This window comes from Globicephala melas, chromosome 7 (genome assembly GCF_963455315.2).
Source record: "Globicephala melas chromosome 7, mGloMel1.2, whole genome shotgun sequence".
In the NCBI taxonomy this organism is placed as follows: domain Eukaryota; kingdom Metazoa; phylum Chordata; class Mammalia; order Artiodactyla; family Delphinidae; genus Globicephala; species Globicephala melas.
The window spans coordinates 13,442,681-13,468,163 of NC_083320.1; the positions used below are offsets into that span (position 1 = coordinate 13,442,681).

Below are 25,483 nucleotides of genomic sequence, written 5' to 3' on the forward strand. Positions count from 1 at the left end.
ACACCTTGTCTGTTTTTGCCCAGCACAAAATGTAAACACGAGAGAACCTCTTTAAGAATGAATACTGTCACTGCACTGAGGATAACTAGTGAGCTTCTGCCCTTATCAGGCTCATGGGCTATTGAAAATGGCAGCATGCAAGTGAGTCATTACAGGGCAAAGAAATAATAAAAATTGACAATAATACGAAAGTATGGACACGAGCAAAGAGCTTGTCCTTGGCGGAGTCTAGAAAGTACCATGTGAGCTGTGAGATTCCACAGTGAGGATCACAGTTAGCTTTTTAGCTAATTCTTCTTTCTCCTTCAATTCCCAATTTTTACTTTTTCTTGAGTCTTGTATGATGCCCTGCTGTCTACTTTCAGAAACCAGAACATCCCGGGCCATGGTTACCCATTTGGTGTGTGATTGTGCCAGGCAGGTGGCAAAGAAGGAGAAGGGCATCTGATGAGCATCTTCTTTGTGGCTGGTCATCTCAGGGGATGTTAAAGGATAAAGGGATTATTTCCTGTCTCCACCGCTTGCTGCCCGTGTATCCCAAGCATATTTTCATTTGTCTTCCCCAGCCTCAATGTTACCATATGTTAAATGGAATGATACAGTTTCTCTCATAGAGTTATTATGAGATTTAAATAAAATGGTGACTGAAATGGTCAGCACAGTGCCAGGTATATAGATGACAAGTGTTTAGTAAGTGTCATGTTTGTAGTAGTAGCCGTACTGTTGTGGAAGCTGAAAGGAGGACGCTATTTGGGGACGTTTTTAAGAGCCTCCCAAAGAAAGAGAACACTACCAGGAGTATATTAAAAATTACTCTTTCTTGGGCTTCCCTGGTGGCGGAGTGGTTGAGAGTCCGCCTGCCGATGCAGGGGACACGGGTTCGTGCCCCGGTCCGGGAAGATCCCACATGCCGCGGAGCGGCTGGGCCCGTGAGCCATGGCCGCTGAGCCTGCGCGTCCGGAGCCTGTGCTCCGCAGCGGGAGAGGCCACAACAGTGAGAGGCCCGCGTACCGCAAAAACAAACAAACAAACAAATTATTCTTTCTTGCCACCAAGAAATAGCAATCCTGTTCTCAGAAAGAATTTATACCTTGATGTTTAGCCGCAACCCCGCACTATAGTGCCGCTCTCATCTTAGCGTTCTATTATTGTTTGTATTTTACTTATCTTAATTGTGTAGGCTTTGCTTTATTACAGTTGTGAGTTCTCTAAAGGCGTTAGAACAGTGTGGGTAAGAGTTGAATACTTGTATCGGAGGTACCTAGGAGTGAATTAAATGTGGAACATCTTCAGAAGTTCTTACAGCCACCGCAGGTTATATAACACTAGTTTATATCATCAGGGGAAGTTTCTACTTTGCATTTGTATTTCTCATCTCATGGCAGAATATATAAAACTGCTGTAATAATCTGCTTTTGTATTCCCTCTACTTTAAATGTGCTTCTTTGATCTTTAAATAGCTCACTTCTTTTTACAGATTTCACCTTCTGTGAAAGTTCAATCTAGAGTAGCTACTCATCGCATCAGACCATTTTAATTCTCTGCACAACAGAGAATCTTTGTTTTTCATTTGTTTGTACATTTCTTCAATCATTCATTCATTCCCAACGAGAAGAACCTCTTCTGTCCCATTTATAAGATATGACTGTTTTGAACACACTGTTGTTGAATCCTTCTGTGTGAGAGCACTGGTACAGGACAGAGTGGTGACCCAGCTCTCATGGAGGCAGATGTAAGGGAGGAATATACTGTTCAAACAAACAAATGAAAGTGAATAAGCATGTAATCCCAAATTGTTGTGAGTGCCCCGGAGGACAAGAACCTTGTCCTAACTGGGGAACTGGGGAAGGTTCACTGAGCAAGGATAAATTCACTTGAGATCTGAAGAGTGAATACAAGTCACGGAAGTACTTGAAGGGCAAACATCGTGCTGTGTGCGTGAACCCATGCATGGTGATTTGGGATGAGAAGGTTGTTTCAGGCCTTTGTGGCAGCAACAAAGCCTATGATGGGAGCACATCCAGGGAACTAGAACAAAGCCTTGTGGGTTGGTCACAAAATGCAAAGTAGAGATGTCAAGTTCGAGAAAAGTCTGGAGGTTGGTGGAGAAGCCAGAGACAGAGAAAGGAATTGGGGGTCCCTGGCATATGGATGTCATTTAAAGCCATTGGCCCAGAGGAGAAAGGAAGGAGTCTAAGGCAGAGCTGAGGTCAGCATGACAAGTCGCCAAGATAAGGAAGAGCCAGTAGAGGTGACTGAAAAGTGGTGGCCATTCAGGAGGAAAGGGAACTAGCGTAGAGTGTAGTCATGGAGAAACCCAGAGAGAGATGGGTTTCAAGAAGCCACTGTGTTAATTCTGATGAGAGGTCAAGGAAGATATGAAGAAAGAGATGTCCTTGAGTAGTACAGCAGCATAGAGTTTGTTGGTGATCTTGGCAAGTGCTGCCTCTGGGATACGATGGGGTCAAAAACCCAACTGGAGTGAGTTGTAGACAGAACACAAGGTGAGGAAGTGAAGGCAGCAACTCAAAGCAACTATTTGAAGAAGCTTAGAATATACTCCTCCACCTGCCTGAAGATGAAATTTTTGAGCCAACATGCTCATCCAATCAAGAAAAATGTACAAAAAGGCTTGAAAGAAACCAAACAAAATGATTCTTATCCAGCTAAATTTTTGTCTTGTTTTGGAAGATCTCCTTGAGGTCATCTACTCATGAGGAAAGACCCCGTAAAAAGCGTCTCCCACTCTCTAAGACTTGGTATCTGGTGTTTTTCTTTCTTTTCATGCCACAGAATAACAGACTAAGAAAATATGCCTTCGAATTGAAAATGAATGACCTGACCTATTTTGTGCTGGCGGCTGAAACGGAGTCAGATATGGAGGAGTGGATCCACACCCTCAGCCGCATCCTGCAGATCAGTCCTGAGGGCCCCCCTCAGGGCAGAAGGAGCGCCGAGCTCACGGAGCTGGGGCTGGGTGAGCGCTTGCACACCCGCCTCCCTTCCCTCGCGAAGTGCGCATTTGGTTCATTTCAGCTGCTACTAACCCTGGTAGCCGTCAGGTGTAGCTCTTCCAACCCTGAGCTATTCGCTCCGGGAAATCACCCATAAACCTTTACTTTTACTCAGTAGTGAGAGTCACCACACAGAGGTATGATTTTGAGTTGCCAGGCAATGCTTTGAGGCTGACATCCAGCCAATGATGTTAGGAACCATCGGTCAGCGGTATTAAAAATATACCCATGTCTGATGGGGTGTTAGAGGGGAGATTCTGTGTTTTATAGCCTTTCATTAAATTTAATTAATGAACATAATATCTGTAATGGCAAATATGCATTCTTTCCTTTTAGTTGAAAGGCATCTTTCACGTGTGCTTTTGACCCCACTGAGATCAGCCTAGTCGTGGAAGTTCCATAAATTTTGCATGGTATTCGAGATTTTTATAAGACAGATTTTTTTTTCTGCCCATCCTAATTCTTTCGTATAATTCTAATCCAGGCTAAGCAAAGAGAAGAGAACAAGAGAGAGGAAAGAGAGGATGAAAAGTAGGGGAGAAAACAGGTCTGTAGCCACATCGAAGACAAGTTCACCTTCAGAGTCAGTGATCCTAAAGGAAAATTACTTTAAGACATTTTTCATAACACATGATATGTTATTTTAAGTCTTTAAGTTCTGATAGTCTGTGTATCATATGAGAGAGTCATGAGATAATAAGGAAGAAAATTATGGTTGACTTTAATACAACTGCCATATATCATAGTAAGTGTTTTACATTCATGATTTGCTTACTAATGATCAACTAGAATATTAATGTTTACAGAGTCTTAGAGAGTTTAACTGAAGCTAGAATGTGGGTTTTACATTGATGGCCTAAGAGTCAGAATTATCCAAAATATATTCATATATAAGAAAACTTTAGTATGCATTAATGAACTGCGACAAAACAACCTCAAGTATAAATGTAGTATTGTAAGGGTCCATAGTTCTTATGGGCACAGGATGGTGTCACAGAGAGTGTCCCAAAATGAGCACCAGGACATCTGATTTCCAGGCCCAGTTCATCTAACAATACGGAATACTAGAGCCAGGACACAGTGAAGCCACCTCCTCACCAATATCCATCCCCCATCGCTCTGGAGTCTAACCCAGTTGTTACATGTCACAGGCTAGAGAAAGGAATGATTCATGAGAACTGTTTAATAACCCAGTCTTGGTGTATCTTTTCAAGATTCCCTGGATAATTCTATAACGTGTGAATGCACACCGGAAGAAACAGATTCTTCAGAGAACAACCTACACCCAGACTTCACAAAAGTAATAAAGCTGACATTTTTCTATGAAAATAAATTCGAATTACTTATTGTTTATTGCTTTCATGGAAAAGATATAAATGCTTTCTTCTAAGATTTAGACTAAGAAACACAACAGTCAGAAAACAAAAGCATGTTTCTATAAGATTGTGGAGTGTTCATGGATGATATTAAAGCAGTGCTGATACTAAGGGGCTATTTCTTGGCCGTGTGGATGGAGCTGGGCCGTAAGTTTCTGGCTATTTAGATACTAAGAACTAACACAGTTTTCTCTGTAGTACCTCACAGAAACTGAAGAGATTGTCAAAGCAACTCGAAACGCGGAGAGGCTAAATCTGTTCTTGCTGGATCCAGATATAGATGTAAGTCGGAATTCTCTCTAAGCAGACATGAACTTGATTCGTACAGTTGTGGTTTATAATTTAGAATCTCTTTTCTTATGATGGGTGTTTGTTGAGTAAAACTTCCCAAACTTTTTTAGAGCTTGAAACTTCAGAAGAAGGATCTTTTAGAACCTGAGTTTGTGATCAAACCATTTGAAGAAAAAGCTGCTAAGAGAATCATGATCATTTGTAAAGCTCTCAACTTAAGTCTCCAGGGATGTGTTACAGAGAATGAAAACGATCCGGCAACAAATGTAAGTTTCTCTTCTGTTACATCCTATAGATCGGCCAACATCACACCACTCTCGTTAAAATCTTTTATTCAATTCTTGATCTTTCCAGGCACTGAGTTCACACCCTCAATTGTACCAAGGGTATGATTGACAGCATTTTTCCACATGAAAAAATGCACAAGTTATGAAGTGGAATTGTCAGGACACTGCCATAGAATTTCCCTTTTAACTTAAAGAAGTATCGAAAGGATTATGCTCTAGGGTTCTTTCCATTAAATCAGCACAGTGGTTCAGAGTTTCCAAAGATATTGTTTGTATCTTCTTGGAACTTGAGATGGCTTTTAAATTGATATTTTTATTTTAATATTTATGTGTTAATTTTCATGTATATTAGAGAATATTTATAATGAGCAAATCAACCCTGTGTTTTCACAGCTACTGCTGCTTATGACAAGGCTAAATAGTGAATCAAGTAAAATAATACTATATAAATATTAAATAAATAATACACGTAAATGGTAGGGAAAAAAAGGTGCTTCACTGATATTTGGGAAACATCACTGTGCTCATTAAATCCATACAAGATTCCTCTTCTTACCAAGTGGGCTCTCTTGAAATTTCACTCTTAGTATTCTAGGGGACAATTCTATACTAATTGTAAATGTATGTGTGGGAAGGGGACATTTTGTGAGCATAAATATTATTAAAGGTTGAACTATAAAAAAGGGAATAAAAAGCACTCATAATCCTAACATCAAAAATCATTGTTAATATATTGGTGTGTTCCCTTTCATTCTTTGTTAATGCGTTCTGTCCTCATTTCTCATAAAGCATCCCTCAATTGTCATCTTTCACCTTAAAGAAGAAAACTTATTTCCAGATCCATGATACAAGCCACATTTGCTTTTAAAAGGTAGACACAGCATTAAGTTTTCTCTGCAGATTGCACACACAATCCTGTACATGCCTTTATTTATGATGTAGTAAAACGAGCCTCGTTAGTTTGACAGTGAGTTGCTGGCAAAATGGGTGAACTCTTTCGAAAGACTGTAACCTACTGCCCTTGGGTCTTCAGGCACCTCACTGGTTGTCTGAGCCCCCTTCTTCCTGGTGTAATAGCAGGACAACGGTACATGCTATGGACCTCAGGAGAATGAGGAGAATCAAGTAACAAATGCCTGACTTTCCCACTTACAAGTTGTTCCATGCTGGGCAAGTGGCTTAACTTCAGTCTCCTCTTCTGAAAATGGGGAAAATAATAAGACTATTTCAAATAGCCGTTGTGAAGATTAAATATGGTGCCCGGCGCAGAGCAAGCATTCATTAAATATTAACTCTTATTCTAATATCTGGGAAATTGCTTTGAAATTTGTAAATACAATGCATGCAAGGTATTGATGTTTTCAATGTTACCTGTGAGATTCTTGTTGACAAGTAAGCTAAAATTGAGATTAGTTGCCAGTAAGAATCTTCCTCCAAAATGAAGCTTCCTCATGTTTTATAACTGTAACTGTGCACTAGGTTATGTGAGACTGAAAGCAGTTGAAGTTGAGTTAACTCATTCTCCAGCAAATATTTATTCAGTGCACCTACTAGACCCAGACTTGTTCTAAGTACTGCATAAACAGCAGGGAACAAAATCAACAAGGTCCCTAGCCTCTTGAAGACTAGATTCTTTTGGAAAAGGACCGAAGTAAATAAGGAAACGAATAAATTAACAAGATAATTGCACATTGTGCAAAGTTCTTTAAAATAAATCAATATAAAGAGATGTGATACAGAGGAACTGGGAAGAAGGCTGCTGTAGGTGGGGGGCCATGGGAGACCTCTCTGAGCGGGTGACATTTGAACAGAGACCAAAGGTTGAGAAGGATAAAACGTCAGGTCAGGGCAAAAGATTCCAGGCAGAAGAAAGAACAAGCGTGAATGCCCTGAGACAGTTAAGTTTTGGCAAGTTCTGGGAACTGAAAGGAGATAGTGAGGGGAAGGGCAGACCAAGATGCGGTGGGAGAAACAGTACAGGGTAAGATTAGGTAGGGTCTTATAAGCTGTAGCAAAGAGTTTGGATTTATCCTAGGTGTGAGTGGAGGCTATTCAGGAGTTGAAAGCACATTAAAATGGTGTGACCTAATTTGTGTTTTTAAAACATCTCATTATAAGAATGGATTGGAGGAAACAAGAGTTGAACAGGGAAAGCAGTTAGAAGCCTATTACTATAGTTCACATCACGGCTTGCGCTAGGGCTGGCAAGGAGGAGGGAGAGGAATGGATGGATTTGACTGCTGTTTTGTAAATTGAACTGACAGTTTTTTCAGATACGTTGCATATACAGGATAAGGGGAAGGGAAATCTGAATGCTGAGTCCCTAGTCTTTGCTTTAAACACTTAGACGCATGGTGGTGCCATTACTAAGAGGACAAGACTAGAGGAAGAGCAGATTTGGGGGATACAGGCCGAGAAGTACATTACGGATATGTGAAGCTTAATCAGCCTATTAGATATCCAAATAGAGATGGCCAGTGGGCAGATTCAAATACAAGTTTGGAACTCAAAGGCATGGCATGAACAGAGATACAAATTTGGAAGTCTGGTACAGACAGTGACCTAGAGGGAATCATGTAGGAATTTCTGTGTGTGTAGGAAACATTTAATGGATGAACAGAGAAGTGACCAGAGAAGAATCAGAAGGAATGTTCATGGATGTAGAGATAAACCAGGAAAGAGTGGGTCATGACGCCAAGAGAGAAAGGGTCAGCTATGTGGAATGGTGCTGCGAAGCTGAATAACAAGAAGCCAGAGAGCAGCGTGGTAGATGTGGCCACATGGAGGATGACTATAGCAGAAAAAACTTCCTTGGAGTGAAAATGTTAGGAGGAGCAATCAGAACATACTTTCATTTGGGAGTAAAAAAAAAAAACAACTAGAAACTTAGTTCTTGAAACTATATTTGGAAATATCAGGAAAATTTAACCTAAATTATAATGTCACTTAATCTAAATTTTATTAAATAAAAATAAATGCTTTTTTTGACCGGGTACATCTTTAAGTGTGATTAAAAGCTCAAATTTAGAAACGGAAACTCAAAGATAATGGGCTTTTCTTTCCAGTGCCAGGGGCATATGACTCCTTCCACATGGCTTCGTATCTTTATTCTAAAGCCCATATTCAGAAGCTAAATGTGTGTATTTGGGCCAATCTCGCCAGGCAAGAGAGCACATGCAGCTCAAAGAGCAGCTTCTGTGAGCCCTTTCTTATGTGTCAGGCCATAGGAATAAGCCAATTCCAAGTGCTCTGTATGTCTGTATTATTTTTAATTTATTTTACAGTTGATACACATGTTTAAAAACTAGGAAAAGAATTTTAAGAATAATTTCATAGTGCTTATAAACAATAATGTAAAAAAACCAAGAAAACAGCCTCACCTGAACTCAAGTGCAATTTTGTATGTAATGGCATTGTTTTAAAAAATCTTTGTGTGATTATTCAGTGATACTCATTAATGTCGCTATTTTTAAATTCATTGTTTGTAACTCAGTGAGCATGCTTTTAAATTAATTGAAATATTTCTCCAAGTTGCTGAAGAGCCAGCAATTCAGTAGCATTTAATGAATGAGCTTCTAAAAAGACACCCTAAAAGGACTTTTTCACGATGGGGAAACAATACTTGACAGCATGTTATTTTTTAGTCAGTCAGTTGAAAACCAAATTCAAGTTGATGGTTTTAGAGTATAAAATACTTCTTTGAAAATAAAAATTGATTCCAAAAATCTGAACTAATAAAACTGCTTCACAGCTGAGCTACATTTAAAATGCCATGTTCTTGAATTTTTTTAAAGAGAAGTACAGAATTCTAAACATCAGAAACCTATGACTTAATTTGTTAGGCTTTGAAGGTTCTAAACAACACTTTATTGAAAAGCTGGTGATTCAGAAAGTAAGATGTGAATGGCCATCATCAAAAAGTCTACAAGCAATAAATGCTGGAGAGGGTGTGGAGAAAAGGGAACCATTTTTCACTGTTGGTGGGAATGCAAACTGATGTAGCCACTATAGAGAATAGTATGGAGGTTCCTTAGAAAACTAAAAATAGAACTACCATATGACCCAGCAATCCCACCACTGGGCATATACCCTGAGAAAACCATAATTCAAAAAGAGTCATGTACCACAATGTTCATTGCAGCACTATTTACAATAGTCAGGACATGGAAACAACCTAAATGTCCAATGAGATGAATGGATAAAGAACATGTGGTACATATATACAATGGAATATTACTCAGCAATAAAAAGGAACGAAACTGGGTCATTTGTAGAGATGTAGTTGGACCTAGAGTCTGTCATACAGAGTGAAGTAATTCAGAAAGAGAAAAACAAATATCGTACATTAACGCCTACATGTGGAATCTAGAAAAATGGTACAGATGAAACTATTTGCAAGGCAGGATAGAGACACAGACGTAGAGAATGGACATGTGGACATGGTGGGGGGGAAAGGGGGTGGGATGAATTGGGAGATTGGGATTGGCGTATACACACTACCATGTGTAAAATAGATCGCTAGTGGGAGCCTGCTGTATAGCACAGGGAGCTCAGCTCGGTGCTCTGTGATGACCGAGATGGGTGGGGTATGGGAGGAGGGAAGTCCAAGAGGGAGGGGATATATGTATACATATAGCTGATTCACTTCATTGTACAGCAGAAACTAACACAACATTGTAAAGCAATTTTACTCCAATTAAAAAACGGTAAGATGTGACATTTAAGTTGAAAAGGTGGATTGGAGGAAATAAGTGAAGCACCATATGAGCTTTAATTCCTGATGGATTATCAAAGTAGGTGATTTATGTCCATTCACGAAGCAGAAATGAAAATCAAAAGGCAGCAATTCACAAAAACTTAATAAGGATTTTTTTCCTTTGACCTTCAATGTGTTTGGGATTCCTACCTGAGTTATTTTCACATAATTTTGTATTTTTCAACTCTTAGCAGACTACCACTGCCACAAACCAAGAGTTTTTCTAAACTAAATTAAATTGGTAAAATATGAAACTTTTCCATTTTGTCTTATTTTTAAAAACGAATGCGTTGAATTTTATTTTATGTGTAATTGTAACAGTAAGGGAGCTGGCAGGTATTGCTAATATTAAGGAATTAAACTAATACTCCTGTTATAAACTCGCCATAATCCTGCATTTCAAAGAACACGATACTTATTAAACATTCAGCAAAATCCACAGCATGAGTGAGTCTGTACAGTGATGAACTTGGTCACAATGTATTTTTTGTATGTAACCTGCTTATCCACAGAATCCTGGTGGGCGGGAGGCATCAATTCAAGATTAAGTAACATAAACAAAAGTTAAAAAACTTTTTATAAGTATATTCATTTTCAGAAGCCTGTAGTTAATTACATATGTACGTATTTACATATATATGTATGTATATAATTATTCGTGTGTGTATTTATATATATATGTCTGTGTATATAATTACATGTACATATATTGGGTTGGCCAAAAAGTTCGTCCGTTTTTTCCATGTTACAGAAAAACCTGAGTGAACTTTTTGGCCAACCAATATTTATTTCAGTCCTTGTTTTATTTAATTTCTCTTGCATTTGACATTTTTCTAGTTGAAAATTATTTCTTTCTGAAATATTTCTTCTTCTGTGTCTTTGATAACTCTGGCAGCATTAAAAAAAATTTAGCAGCTTGTTTTTAAAAATCTCTCTCCACTCCCCCATCTCCTTTGTAAGCTGTTTTCCCTACTCCAGTCTCTATCCTGTGCATGTTCATATTTCCTAAGATGCCATTCTGATTCTCTTCTTTTTATTTAATGCCTTGAATAGGCACTCACATCCCCTAATCTTTTGGGTTCAGATCTCCAGCCCAATTTCCTTGACTGGGCTCAAAACTCATATGTCCAACTGCTCCTGGAAAGTCCTACAGATGATTCTCTGTACCAAAGAATTCATCTTTGTATCCTCATCCTATATATTAGTGAATGGCATTGTCATTCACTTAGTTTCCTATAGCTCCAAACCTGGGGATTTTCTTTTATTCATGCCCTTGTGAACCCTCTCTCCAACTAACCAACCCACGCACACAAGCAATGGATTTCCAAGCCTTTTGGTTGTACCTTCCTAACGTTTCTCAAATGTATCTTCTGCAAACACATCCTAACTTTTTGTTTCCACTCTGATCTCACTCTAAACCTGTGTTTTTTCATGTCTTTGTGACTTTGCCATGTCACTCCACCTACTAGAAGCCCTTTATAACTCCCCGTTTACCAAATTTCTACTTCTTTAAAACTCAAGCAAGGAACTTTCCCTTCCCTTTCCGTCTTCCTTTACCTTCGCATTTGCCCTTTACTTCACATCTTCCTCTTCCTTCCTAGCACGGTAGTAAGAGGTTAAGGGAGCAATCACACAGAGGCTTGGAAGTTGAGTGAGCATAAGAATTCCAGATGATGCAGGGGAGAGAGCCACGTGGAGGCGCAGAGGTGCCACGCCCTTGGATTTGTCAGGACCTGGGGCACTGTGCAGGCTGGTGCACAGGAGATAGCTAGATAGCTACTATGGTTGGGAGACTGGTTACTCTGAACAATAAGTAAACTAATTGAACAAATAAGTAAATAAATGATAATGAGTCAGGTTTTTCACTATTGGATGAAATACTCGCAAATATGAAAAAGGGAAAGGCTAGAAAGAACCTTTGAGGGTTTGGATTGGAAATGGAGGTATGACATGAACCCATGAGTTTTTAATAAATATTCATGTACTGACAGAGATAGAGACATCATTGTAGCTGTGACTATTGTGTATGTGTATGTATATGTGTGTGTCCCAGAAACAATGAGCATAGATAGCAAGCACCCAGATCTTGGTTTCTAAGTGTCACCCCCACTAACAGGAGCCAGGGCTCTTTGGAGGAATGGCTGGGACATGGAAAGTGTAAGATGAGCCTGGAACATCTTGTTGGGTAAAGAAAGAGGTGCTCCAGAAATGATGCTCATCTGCCGTAAAGACACAGGAGCTACACTGAGGGGTGTACCTCTAGCCAAGTCTGAGACAAGTCGAGTATCACTATAAATAACGACAGTAAGAGATGGAAATTTATTGAATAAAATAGCAATCCATGAGTCTATACATACATATATATATATATGTACCTATGTGTGTATGTGTATATAAATATATATATGAATAAAAAATGAGGGATAAAGGAAAGCTCACTGTTACAATAAAATATTGACTAATGTAGAAAGAATGATGGAACTAGAAGGTCACCATTGGTAGCCATCATAGTGGTAGTTGGTTCCAGTGGGAGTTACGAATGGTGGATTGGGTTTGATGAGTAGCAGGACATTGGTGTAATCTCAGAAAATATTTCCAAAAAGGCTAATCAATTACCAAAGGGAAAATGGTGACGTTATAATGGAGAAAACTGGAAGATGCCAACAAGACCAGAATATTTAGGTTAACATTACCTAAAGTCGTGGGAAAGTGGACTTTTTGTGCCCTTGATGTAACGAACTATGAAAATCAAATGTCACACTGGGGTATTACTGCCCCCAAAAGCATAACCTGAGTCAGATCATGAGGCATCATCAGGGATACTGACATTGCAGATATTTCTGAGAGAGTAAAGGAAATAACTAGAAGGTTTTGTAAGGTTGAATCATACATGTATTACAACGTATGAAAAAGAATATTTGGCAGGAAAAGTAGAATGAAGAAACCAATGAAATACAGTTCTGGGATCTGAGGAACCTGATAGTGGAAGGGATTCTGGGAACTTGCCTACAAATATTGTATTTTATATGTTATATATAAAATATATAATACATGCAATATAATATATGGTATTATATCTATTACATATAATATAGCATATTATATATAGAAATATTCTACTATATATAAATAGTAGTATTTTATCTACTGCCTTATTAAATAATATACTTAAGGAGGCTATCCCCTGTGTGATGATTTTATGTCAAAACCATCAATTCTTTCTTTTTCTCCAAAGATTGAGCCTTTTTTTGTGAGTGTGGCACTTTATGACCTCAGAAACAGCAGGAAGATTTCTGCTGATTTCCACGTGGATCTAAACCACACTGCTGTCAGGCAGATGCTCTCAGGGGCTTCCGTGGCTTTGGAAAATGGAAACATAGACACTGTCACTCCAAGACAATCAGAAGAACCTCATGTCAAGGGATTTCCAGAGGAATGGCTAAAATTTCCAAAGCAGGTTGCACTTTTGTTTATCTATCATGGGAGGGAAAATGCTAGTTCCAGTTTTCTTACCAATAGATTACATAAGATGAGCAGTTTTCCAAATAAAAATCCCCCTTAAAGCTGTACTCTAAAAAAGTAGAATTTGGGGGGCTTCCCTGCTGGCGCAGTGGTTGAGAGTCCGCCTGCCGATGCGGGGGACACGGGTTCGTGACCCGGTCCGGGAAGATCCCACATGCCGCGGAGCGGCTGGACCCGTGAGCCATGGCCGCTGAGCCTGCGCGTCCGGAGCCTGTGCTCCGCAACGGGAGAGGCCACAACAGTGACAGACCTGCGTACCGCAAAAAAAAAAAAAAAAAAAAAAAAAAAAGTAGAATTTTGTAAATGTCTTCAGTGTGGTTTCCTAGATGCTTATTAGCTGTTTTGTTTGTACATAGGCTATATTTTCTGTAAGCAATCCACATTCTGAAATTGTTTTGGTGGCCAAAATCGAAAAAGTACTGATGGGAAACATTGCAAGTGGTGCTGAACCTTATATTAAAAATCCAGACTCCAACAAGGTAATGCATGATCTTTTTATAAATAATTTCAATTACTTTCAAGAAATAAAATCACACTGCCTTGAGGAATTATCAAGTTTGATAAATGTAAGTCTTGAAATATTCCCTTGTTAGTGAAATGAGTATCAAACAGGAAATTTTTAAAGTATATATTCTCAGCTTATGTTTTTTGATCCTGCAATTTCTGCTGAGACTCTATTGGTAGAAATAAATTTAAATGTGGATAAAACTTTAACCCCCAAAGACTAAAGTGTTAACAATAATGAAAAGTTAGGATTAATCTGACTGAAAACAAGGGAATACAGTTTACTAAGACATCAGCAATGCTTATGCTGAACTAAGTGAAAAAGTAAAATAGTTGTTTACCAAATTTTAATAACACCTAAATGAAGAAAGAAAGAGGAAAGAAAATACCATAAGTTCTTTAAATGGTGGAACTGCAGGACATTTTTTCTGGTTTCTTTTTTCAATTACCATATTTTCTATAATAATTGAATGTTGTTTTTTAATAGAAAATAAATACAAAAAGTTTATATTATCCACACAAAGAAGTATATTGGGAAAATAATGCATAATAATTGAATTTGAGGATGTGTGACAGTTTAGGGCAGTGTTTAACATATTTATGAGAATGCTTTAATTCAGGGTTTAGCAAACTATGGAGTGCAGGCCAAGTCCAGCCTGTCACCTATTTTTGTAAATAAAGTTTTATTGAAACACGTTACACTCATTCATTTAAGATTGTCTTTCCTGCTATAGCAACAGAGTTGAGAAGCTGAGACAGAGACCACATGGCCCACAAGGCCCTATATATTGGATTGGCCAAAAAGTTTGTTCGAAAGAACTTTTAGGCCAATCCAATATTTACCGTGTGACTTTACAGAATGAGTTTGCTGACCTCTATCATAACAAATAAAAAGAAATATAGGACAGCCTGTGAATGTAAATTTCATAACTCTTTCCATTCAATATTTTAAGACCTTTTAAGTCAGAAAAAAAGTTGGTATTCCAAGGTAAGGGTGTTTTCTACATTTGAAATTTCTAAACTAAAAAGAAAGAAAGCGTTATACAATAGTTTGAACACAGAGGATATCATTTGTCTCTTTACAAGGTAGAATCTGTGAGCCAGTAAAGCAGAAGTTTACTGAGTTTCAGTATAACACAGAAAAGTATTTATTAATATTTTACATGGACTGTTTGTACAGTGATGTTCTAAACAATATTTATTTTTTTTCCTTAGTATGCACAAAAGATACTAAAATCCAACAGGCAGTTCTGCAGCAAGTTGGGGAAATACCGCATGCCATTTGCTTGGGCGGTGAGGTAGGTTGACAATTGCAACCAACAGAATAGAAGTGCATTTATTGTCTGCATTGAAAGTTTCATTTTTGAACGCATCTGTGTTACCTGTTATTTTTAACATACCAACACCTAGAAGAATGCTAGTGTGTTCATCTTCAAAAATACCTTGAGCTCCCCAGAAACATGTGTTTTACAAGATAATTTAGCAAGCCAGCTCATAATAGACTGGGACCATGACATGTGTACAGTGTATGCATGACCAGGTATACAGTGGGTACTTGGTAGGATCAAAGCCAAGTCATAACTTCTTTATTATGTATATTTGGTCTAACAAACTCTTGATGTTTTATCAGTCCCAAGGGTTTGGTGCGCATAAAATTCAGATGGAAGCACTGTGATTTCTTATGCAGCTGCATGTTTTCATCCGTGCAGAAAACATGGGTCTATATATGGATGTTCAAATGAAACCATCAAATTGATCACTTGAACTCTCTTTGATTTTGGTACTGATTAGCATACCCACATTTCTCAGTACCAGTTGACTCTCTGATAGAAATGCTGAGTTAATGTGAACACTGATGGTGGAACCATCCACCTGGACATATAACCTCTGCATAAAGGACAAAAAATGCCTTTCAGATCTGTTTAAACATCAATTACTACTGTCCTTGTCAGTCTCTTTGTGTCTTTATCAGTACATGAATTTCTTAAAGGAGGAAGTGCCTGCCATAGATATATGGGAAAAGGTCAGCAATGGACAATCTGAATGAACTAAAAGAGATAAATTAGTGCTACAAAACAAGCAGCCTATTAGGTATCCATTTGAATGTTGATTATACCCCAATGCAAATAACTTTAAAATCCAGAAGGACAGGAGAACTAGTTAGCTATGTCATTTTCAGGTCTCACAGTATCCAGTTGTGGTGCATAACCAGAGTAAACTCACCCCTATTTTTCATAATTTTGATGTAGTTATTGAAAGTTGGAGACAGGTACAGGGAGGAGGAATGTGGAATTAGGGGCAGTGGTAAACCAAGGTAGACTCATGCAGTCTCTAGGGATTCATTTGCTCCAAGGCAGCCCTCTCAGTTGAGGAGGAAGAGACCAGGCCCAGGAATCTGAAAACGTGGTCCAGATCAGATACCACTTATAGATTGTAGCTTTGGTCAAGTTTCCTTTCAGAGTCTCAGGGTCTCCATTTGCAGAATGAAACTAACAAGACCGCCTTGTGAACAATAGTGCAATCACAAGTGCAAAGGCATCTGTCATAGAGTAGATCATAAATATCATTTTATCCCCCTTTAATATCTCTCCCTACAGGGACAGCTAATGCTAGGATATTCTTCATGAATAAAAGATATTAGTTAGAAATACTGAACCCTTATGATGAACTTAATTCATTTTATTCCTTGTAAGCTTCAAAAAAAAGGATAACTAATTGTAATTCACAGGTCAGACTTTTCATGTTGGTAAGTATTCTCAGTTCCCACGAGATAATCAGTTGGGGCAGGTAGAGGGTAGAGGCAGGATGTCCTTTGGCAAAGTGAAATATTCCAATAGAGCAAAATCATAATAGTGAACACATTTTCTCTTTAAGGATTGAGGGTTATTCTGAGTATTGTTATAAGCAGACATTTTAGAGCCAGAGCTGGGTTCCCTATCTCAACTCTATCTACCAGTGAATATAGCAAGAACTTATAGTCTCAATTTTTTTGAATGTATGAAGAGGAATTCTAATACCTAATTTACTATTTCAGGGATTAACAAGTACGTAGATTTATTCAATAAAAGATAGCCATTATTAGAAGCCATTAGTCTAATATGATTATTAAAAGTCCCTGTGGAGATCATATCCACCCAAACAAGCCTCCTTTTCAGGTAAATTTGGGGCAGTGAAGAATAATGTGGGAGAAAGAAGTAAAAGAATTACCCATTATTGAAAGAACCTGAGCAGTTAGGAAAAGCAGTAACAACCCTACTTTGAAGTTGTCTTGGTCAAATGTGCTAGAGGAAAGATAGATGAAGTTTCTAGGGAGGCTGATAACATTACCAACTATTGAAGTAATTATGTCTAGGGCAGGAAAGCCAACAAAACCACAGGTTCATGCTACATGAATGCCTGATCACTGGTTTGTTTGTAGACCAGGGAACAGTATACACCACCAATTTGTGCCCATAAATGTACGATTTACATTTACATAAACATCTCTAGTAACTGAGAAAAATGATTAGCAGCACAGTTCTCAAGATAGACCCCTTGGAATATCTAACCACAAAAACAAGTACAAGATCCAACCAAAGAAGATTTTAATTTTCCCTCCACAGTGTGGAAACTGCTTAAAGTAAATGTTGACCAAAGTAGAGAAGGGCTCTTGCTACTCATGTCGTTTTGACATAAGCCAGCCTGCTGACATAGTCCACTACCCTACTGACACCGCTGGTTCTCTGGCTCCTTTTCCTTTCTATTATATTTTCTCGATTACAGCTTATTTCTTGACATAGCTTTGAGTGGACTCTAAAACTCTTTGGCCCTTAAAATCAACTGCCACTAAAAAGCATAGAACTGACAATTAGCTTTACAATCATATTTTTACCCGATCCAGACATCCCACCAGCTGCAAAACACACACTCATCACTGTGAACATTTTATCTAGAACATGCACTAATTTGGTACATATTCTTATTTTGGGCACCAGCTGTAGCACCATTTTATAGCAAAAAAGCTTATATTTGGGGTAGGTAAACAGAATGCACTCAGATGGCTACAGAGGGCATTGTACACTCATTGATTCAGGAGAAAGTCAACCTTTACGAATGTGCCGTGTTGTTAAACTCTTTCCTCGTGTATCACCCCCAGGATTATGTGTGCCTAAATCCAGGACAGGACGCTTTTTGATTCCTTTTTCTCTGTCCCATGCAACATTCCAAATGGAACCGAGTAAAAAACTGGATTTTCTTTAAAATTAAACAAGACTAAAATAAAAATTTCATTCTTATAGCTATACATTTATAGAAGGCACACAGCACAACAACAACACCCAACAGATGGTTGTCCAACCTCTGTTCAAATCCTTCCAGTGACAAAAACTCAAGTCCCACAGTGGTTCTTTCTTCTTTTATAGCTCCAATGATTAAATAATTCTTCATATATATATATATATATATATATATATACACACACACACACACACAGACAGTTTTTTAAACTGCTTGACACTTTTATGTTTTGTCTTCCAAAGCCACAAAAAAATGGGCCCAATTCTTTCTATATATCACAGCTATTCGTGTTGCTTATTTTTGTTAATATTTTTTTAAAGTCTTTATTGAATTTGTTACAATATTGCTTCTGTTTTATGTTTTGTTATTTTGGCCGTGAGGCATGTGGGATCTTAGCTCCCCAACCAGGGATCAAACCCGCACCCCCTGCATCAGAAGGCAAAGTCTTAACCACTGGACCGCCAAGGAAGTCCCTCATGCTGCTTATGAATGAAGCTCTCAGGGATACCTAAGCTTCTTTTCCTTTAGGCTAAACACCACATTTTTTTTTTTCAATCACACTCTAAACGTCATGGCTCTGAGACCTTCACTGCACATGGATCATTGCTCAACTCTGGCAGTTGGAACAGGGCATGGTGTCCCAGCCATCCTGAAACCATCTGTGTAAATGAATCAGTTCTCTGCTCTCCTGCCAGTTACCATATTTATGGAGTGGGGACAGAGTGTGAGTGCCGTGACCAGCGCCTCTCTGTGCTGCTGTGTTCTTCACAGCGTGTCCAGTGTAAGTGAGCTGTTTCCAGGACAGAGCTGGCTGCGGATAAGAGCAAAAGCCAGTGATACAACTCAAGTCTACTGATATATTTGAAGTGACTGGTTAAATTTTTTAAAAATACTACTCAATTTAACTTTCTCCCATGTTGGGAACAATGTCACACACTCAAACACAATCCCTGAATAATATTTAAATAAAAATAATCTTCAAGTTAAATATTTTCATTCTTCCTCCCTCAGTGTTATTTGATAGGGGACCTTTTTTCCTTCAGTTACTACTTCACAGAAAAAAAACCGAGGAGAAAGGTTGAAGGAGTCTAAAAATATCATTCTCATAAATTCCTGGCCCATTTTCTAAATTATTTGACACTAAAGCTCTATGATCAGGTAGCCATTTAAATGGCCTTTTCAGCCTGTGTATTGAAATCTTTGGCTAATGTGAAGAGTAGTAAAAGAGTCTCGTTAAGGTCCTTAAGTTAGAAGAAATAAAGATTCAGCATTTCTCTAACATTGAAGAAAAATCAGTTACACATAGGTCTAATTTTCCTTTGATAGACACAGTATGATGAACTATGGGGAAGAAAAACGACATTAAGCATGCTAGGTATACTTGCTTTTCCGGAAGTGTGTTGCCCGGCATTGCTATATTATTTGGATGAAAACAATTTATGCATTTTAACTAAATCTGTATAGTCCCATTGAAATGGATCAAGGAAGAAAATAAATGGTTCAGGTTCACAGTGTTCTCTTTATTTAATACAAAACGCTCATTCAGGTGTTCTCCATTTTATCTTTGTCTCTGCCCTAAAATTTAGGGCATGGGCACATTTATCTCCATGAAAATGTTTCAAGAGTCTGGCTCTCTACACCCACATACACAACCTCATACCCTTTCCATTATTCATAAATTCTAACGGCACCACCCAAACTGACATGACCCAGGCTTGCCCAGGAAATAATGAAAAAGTGGTAACATGTGTTCCCATTCCTCTCCACCCCCCCTAATACTCTGTGGCTTTGACATGTTACCAAATCATAAATAAATGTAGTTGTAATATGGGCTGCTGTCACTTTAGATACCAGGTTGAAAATAAGAAATTGAAGATAATAAATGCAGTGTATAAATGAAATTTTTTTCTAAGAAGTTTTCATGTCTTTTTATTTTATAAGTTCCTGGATTTTCTTCCATTATAAATGGGAAGTTGAATCATTTTAGTCAACTTAAAAATACATCTTCGTAAGTAATATCCAAGTACCAAGAGGGGAGCATTGGTGGTTCAGTGGTAGAATTCTCCCCTCCCTCCCATGCCAAATACCAAACTGAATAAATATTGTTTTCTTTCAGATCAGTATTTAAGGACAACCAGGGAAATGTGGACAGAGACTCAAGATTTTCACCATTGTATAGACAAGAAAGCAACAAGATTTCAACTGAGGACCTACTTAAACTAGTGTCAGATTATAGAAGGTAAGATGTTTTGGATACTCTTGAAATTAACATGAATCAGCTACATTGCTGCTGTTGATTTGTTATCTCTGCATAAACAATACTCCATAACCAGATTCCCAAATATCCATACTCCTCCAGAAAGCAGATGCTTTGCAGATGACCTCTCATATGCCCAAATGACACTGTAAGAGTAAATTTGCCAGAATGATGTGGAAGGAGGGTGAGGCATTAAACTATGTCAGCTACCTATGGCTGTGTAACAAATCACCCCAAAACTTAGTGGCTTAAAACAACATCACTTATTTTTCTCTTGAGTCCATAATTTGGGCATGGCTAAGTGAAGACAGTTTGTCTCTTCTATATATGGCATCGGCTGGAAGAGGGCCAATGGAGCCAGAGGGTCCATTTTTGAGATAGCGCATTTGATGACTGGCAAGTTGGTGCTGGCTGTTGGCTGGAAGCTCAACTGGAGCTGTGGGTTGGAGACCTTGGCTCTTCTCTCCATGAGATGCTATGGCTTGGGTTCTATGAGTAAGTGTCCCGAGGGACAAACAGAAAATGTTCACTGCCAGTTTCTTAAGATGGGAAACTGTCACAGTGCCATTTCTGCCATAACATACTGTCAAACTGTCACAGATCCTAGATTCAAATGAAGGGTATATAGACACCTCTAAATAGGAGGAGTGTTAGGGGATTTTAGAAAATGTATGAAACACCACAGAGCAATTAATTGCTGTGAATACAATAATTCATAATAGTTCTGTCATTCAAATGCTTTTGGAAAAGACAATGGAAGTTAGAGCTAAAAGAAGAAAAACATAAAAGTCACAACATTTTTAAAATGAATCACCATATATTCAGCATCTGATGATGGTAAGATCTTTCATGACAAGTGGCTTATCTTAAACTGTTGGTCCCCTGACACAGTCAGGATTCTTGTTCCCTTTGCCCCTTTCCCAAATATTAACTCTCTGCCTCTCCCATCTAAGAGTCAACAATTCCTTATCAATTAATTTTGTTTATCCAAAACAAAAATTATTTATTACTATGAAACAAGCTTGATTAATATTTTCTGTATCTTCAATAGAGGATATATTTCTATTTAACTAGAAGGGAAGTTTGTCCAATGTTCTTTTTTGTTCTGGAAAAAAATAAACCTTAGGAAACAAAATAAGTGGAATTGAACCAATATTATTTTTTTGTGATTCTACAGGACCACTCCTTACAGGGGGAGACCTTCCTTCCCCTTATCAAACATCATGGTCAAAACCCCTATATCCACTAAGTGGAAATTAAGAATGCTTTTCCTCTTTACTTTTTCCCAAGTTTACTAAAGCCTGAAAAGTTGTAACACTGAGCAGAAGGAAATGGGCAAAACAGGAGAAGACCATACTGTCACAAAACCCATGTTATTGGTGTTTAGCAAAGATAGTTATCACTACGGCATTCAGGGGGCGTCTAGAATACCCAACACCATACTGGTGAGACATCAAATTATTTCATGGATGCCTCACACGTAATGACATTTATTCTCAGTAGTGTGCTGATAAATGTCTACCACTGACCCTCTAGGAGGAAAAACACTGATTTGTATTGATGGCAAATTTCCATGGTGTAAATTCTCCTACCATTGCTGATTTCAAGCTACCAGTGGGGTTTTGCCAAACATGGAGCTGGAAAGAAATGTGCATACCATCATATAACTTTTCCACCACACAGATAGATGTAAATAACCTCAAGAGCACGGATCCTCTCACCTGTAGTAAAACAGTTACTAAGTGATGAATTTTCAGTACTTTTTACCTTGGTATTTAATGTCATTTGTTTAATATAATTTCATTTTTAATAATGACTGTGTTTTACAGATGGCAGGCAAAATAACTGAAAATATAACAATTAGCTCTCACAGGCTGGGAAGAGCTGCCTCTTGAAGTAGATTTCCTGAGAGGGGTGACACTTGAAACTCTTCTTAGCAACTTTCACCTTACTATAAAAGAAGATAGGGGAGAAGGTTTTAGTAAAGAGGGAGGAAAAGAAAGTCAAGGACTCATGAATTAGAGTGACTGTGGGCACAGGGATAGGTGGTGAGGAAGGGTCTACAAACAATTACTAGGGATCAGGGAAAGTCTACATACACTTACTAGGGATCAGGGAAAGGGCCCTTGTCCTCCTGGATTGTTGGTGAAGAGGGAAAAAGCAAACTGTCCACTTACCAGTTGTGGCAAAGACCATCCTTGCTCTCAAAACTTCTTAAAATTCCTCACGAAAGTGAATTATTTAAATCGGTTCAAATACTAGTACTTTCTGTTAACAAAAACTAAATATTTACCATTTACCAAAACTAACGATTTACCTTGCACTCGTTTGGCCATATAAATGTTATCTGAAGTGGTGCAAATAAATTGAAAACATTCTTCAGAATATCTGTAACTTGACCCCTCCCTGATTTTTTATTTTTATTTGCAAAATCACATAAATTTTAGTTTTCAAAATAAAACCAGCTAAATGAAATTATTCACAAGATTGTTTAGGGTCCCACTGTTTCTCCTTATCAAAGCTCAGAATTACCATTGTCTGGTTTTTTTCCTTGACAACTAGAATAATTCACTGTGTGTGTGTGTGTGTGTGTGTGTGTGTGTGTGTGTGTGTGTGTGTGTGTGTGTGTTTCTGTGCTGGTATACTTTCACAGAGCTGACAGAATAAGCAAAACGCAGACCATTCCTGGAAGCCTGGATATCGCTGTTGACAACATTCCTTTGGAGCATCCAAGTATGATGATGATGTCACGGCTTGCTTATAGAGTTTTGAATGTTTAGTGGCTTTTTGGTTAGTTGGTTGGTTGGTTGGATAGTTGGTTCGTTACAAAGGTTTGTTTGGGGATTTTTTTTCTCAAGGTTTAGGATAACTGTAATTCATTATCCTATAGAAATTTGGGATGTCTTATTTCTCCATTAAGACAGACTGTAAGTATTGTAGGACAGGAACTATATTCAGGGTGACCTAATATTCATCTGGTATATACCATGCACCGAGCAGGGTGTTAAATTGTATCATTTAATCCTCAAAACCCTGAAGGGTTGCAAATGAGGAAGTCCGGTTCAGATAGATTGATAAACCAATAACCCATAATGAACAATGCCACGCTGAGCTGTCAAAGGGCTACTCTGAACACGGTACGTTGCCACCCAAGTGGCCATGCAGTAATTATAGCCGGAAAGTTTTTAGACTCTGTTATTACACAGAGAGCATATATCTTTTCCAGAATATGGTCAAAAGTTCTATTTATGTTAGTGAAAATTTAAATTTCAGAAGCAGTTTTATTAACTTATAAATAAGATTTTTCAGAATTTATTTATTAAGTGGTGAGATTAGTTTATTTGGTTTTATTTTCCTTCAAATTACACTTTTTAGTGACTTTCTCAGTGATGCAAAGAATGAATAAAGGCATTCTAAAAAGAACTACAAACAGGGAGAGGATTATTACCACAGGATATTTGAATTACCATTAGCACTATTAAGTTTTCCATTCTTATGACTTTTCCACAAATCACTTTAGTATGAAATAAAATGAGCATTCTAACTTAAATCATGGCTCCAAATCACTTTTGTATTGATCGGTGTGAAAAAACAGATGACAAAGTAAGCCATTTCCTCTACCTGATTTGTGGAAGGTGGCTTTTATTACCTAGGGAAAAGAAAAATAACAAAAGAGAAAGCTAAAATATTCTCTTTGAATATCCTATGATATTCTCTGATATCATGGGATATCAGAGAAATTTGAACATATAATAAAAATATTCTAATTGATTTTTGAAGAAAAAAAAAAGCCTTTAATCTGATTCCCAAGCATATAGCTAACGATATAGCTAAGCATGTAGCTAACCATGTTGCTTGTTTGAACACAGGAAGATTCCAGATGGGGTAAAGGAAGGTAGAAGGCTTTGCTGTCTTTCAGGGCCACAACTTCAGCCTCCAAACTGCTTAGTGACAAGTTTTGATTTATAAATTCCTACTGGTCTTTTCCCCCCTTAGGCTGTTTTTACAAGGTTAGATTTTAAAAGATTGTGAAAACTGAAGAGAAAAATAAAATTGTAACTATTAATGCAGAGGGGGATTAGGGCCTATGTTGTAAAATCATTCCATAGGGAAAATTACTATTAAACCAAGTGGTACTATCAGTAATAAACCCACTGGACGGAGTTTTGTTCCATCATAGAGCAATGTTTATAGTGTGATGGCTAAAGTCAGTGGGCTAGTCTTTATCTTAGAATATCTGGTTAGTATGCTCAGAGGATCTCTAGCTAAAATTTACTTTCTATATGAAGCTTAATACAAAAAGAAAATAGTTATAAATCCAAAAGATTTACCAGTCTTTTGAGATATCAGTTTTGATGTTAAATATATCACTGAGTATCTATCGTGCTTACCTCCTACAAAGTTTTCAGACCAGCATAATTTAACATAAATTAGTATACAAGCATGGAGTTTCTATTTTGAGTAGATTCATCTTAAAATAGGTTAAGTACTGTTCACTTACAATCATATCAAGTGACAAACTTTTCTTTTCTGATTTTTAAAGACTGTGTAACATCGTCCTTTATCCCTGTCAAGCCTTTCAATGTGACGGCTCAACCAGAACCCACAGTGGAAGTGGAAGAATTTGTTTACGACTCAGCAAAGTATTGCCGTCCTTACAGAGTATACAAAAATCAAATTTACATTTACCCCAAGCACCTCAAGTATGATAGCCAGAAATGTTTCAACAAGGTATGATATGTTTCTGAGATATCATCCGCTCTCTCCACCCTATTTAGACCATATTAAGATGGTTTCTTGAAAGTTCAAATACAAATTACTATAGACTAACACTTTAGAATAGAAAACCATTTGAAGATAATGTTTAATGAGAGACAATGATGAGTTTCACCTTAAAAGTGTTTGAGGATGCACATTTTATAACATATGAGTAAAACTTTCTGAAATCAGCCCTAAATAATTTTGTTCCAAACTTTAGTTTTAGTTTATTAAGAGACTCTGAAAATAGCCTACCTGCACTCTTTCAATATGAGTCTTTTCTTCCCTTTGAAATAATCTCTCCAAATCTTTCTGCTATTTCAGAGCGCTATGAGTAATGCCACAAGAGAATTTTGGCTATTCTGCATTTTTCAGATTTAATTAGAAGCTACTTATTTTAGGCACTTGGATTGTTTTTTGATGTTATTATCTAACAGGAAATT

The 25,483-nt window shown here is 37.8% G+C and overlaps 1 protein-coding gene across 13 annotated transcripts in view; it reads left to right on the forward strand.

The window, feature by feature from the left end:
- DOCK10 (dedicator of cytokinesis 10) overlaps window positions 1-25,483 on the forward strand; it is a 279,856-nt gene that overhangs the window by 175,119 nt on the left and 79,254 nt on the right. For all 13 annotated transcript variants that reach the window (XM_030833224.2, XM_030833310.2, XM_060301780.1 and 10 more), the window contains exons 8-17: window positions 2,794-2,977; window positions 4,229-4,314; window positions 4,589-4,672; window positions 4,792-4,947; window positions 12,960-13,181; window positions 13,603-13,725; window positions 14,966-15,048; window positions 20,142-20,264; window positions 22,936-23,015; window positions 24,826-25,013. In XM_030833224.2, the coding sequence (XP_030689084.2) occupies window positions 2,794-2,977; window positions 4,229-4,314; window positions 4,589-4,672; window positions 4,792-4,947; window positions 12,960-13,181; window positions 13,603-13,725; window positions 14,966-15,048; window positions 20,142-20,264; window positions 22,936-23,015; window positions 24,826-25,013 (1,329 nt within the window). The remainder of the gene's footprint in view (window positions 1-2,793; window positions 2,978-4,228; window positions 4,315-4,588; window positions 4,673-4,791; window positions 4,948-12,959; window positions 13,182-13,602; window positions 13,726-14,965; window positions 15,049-20,141; window positions 20,265-22,935; window positions 23,016-24,825; window positions 25,014-25,483) is intronic.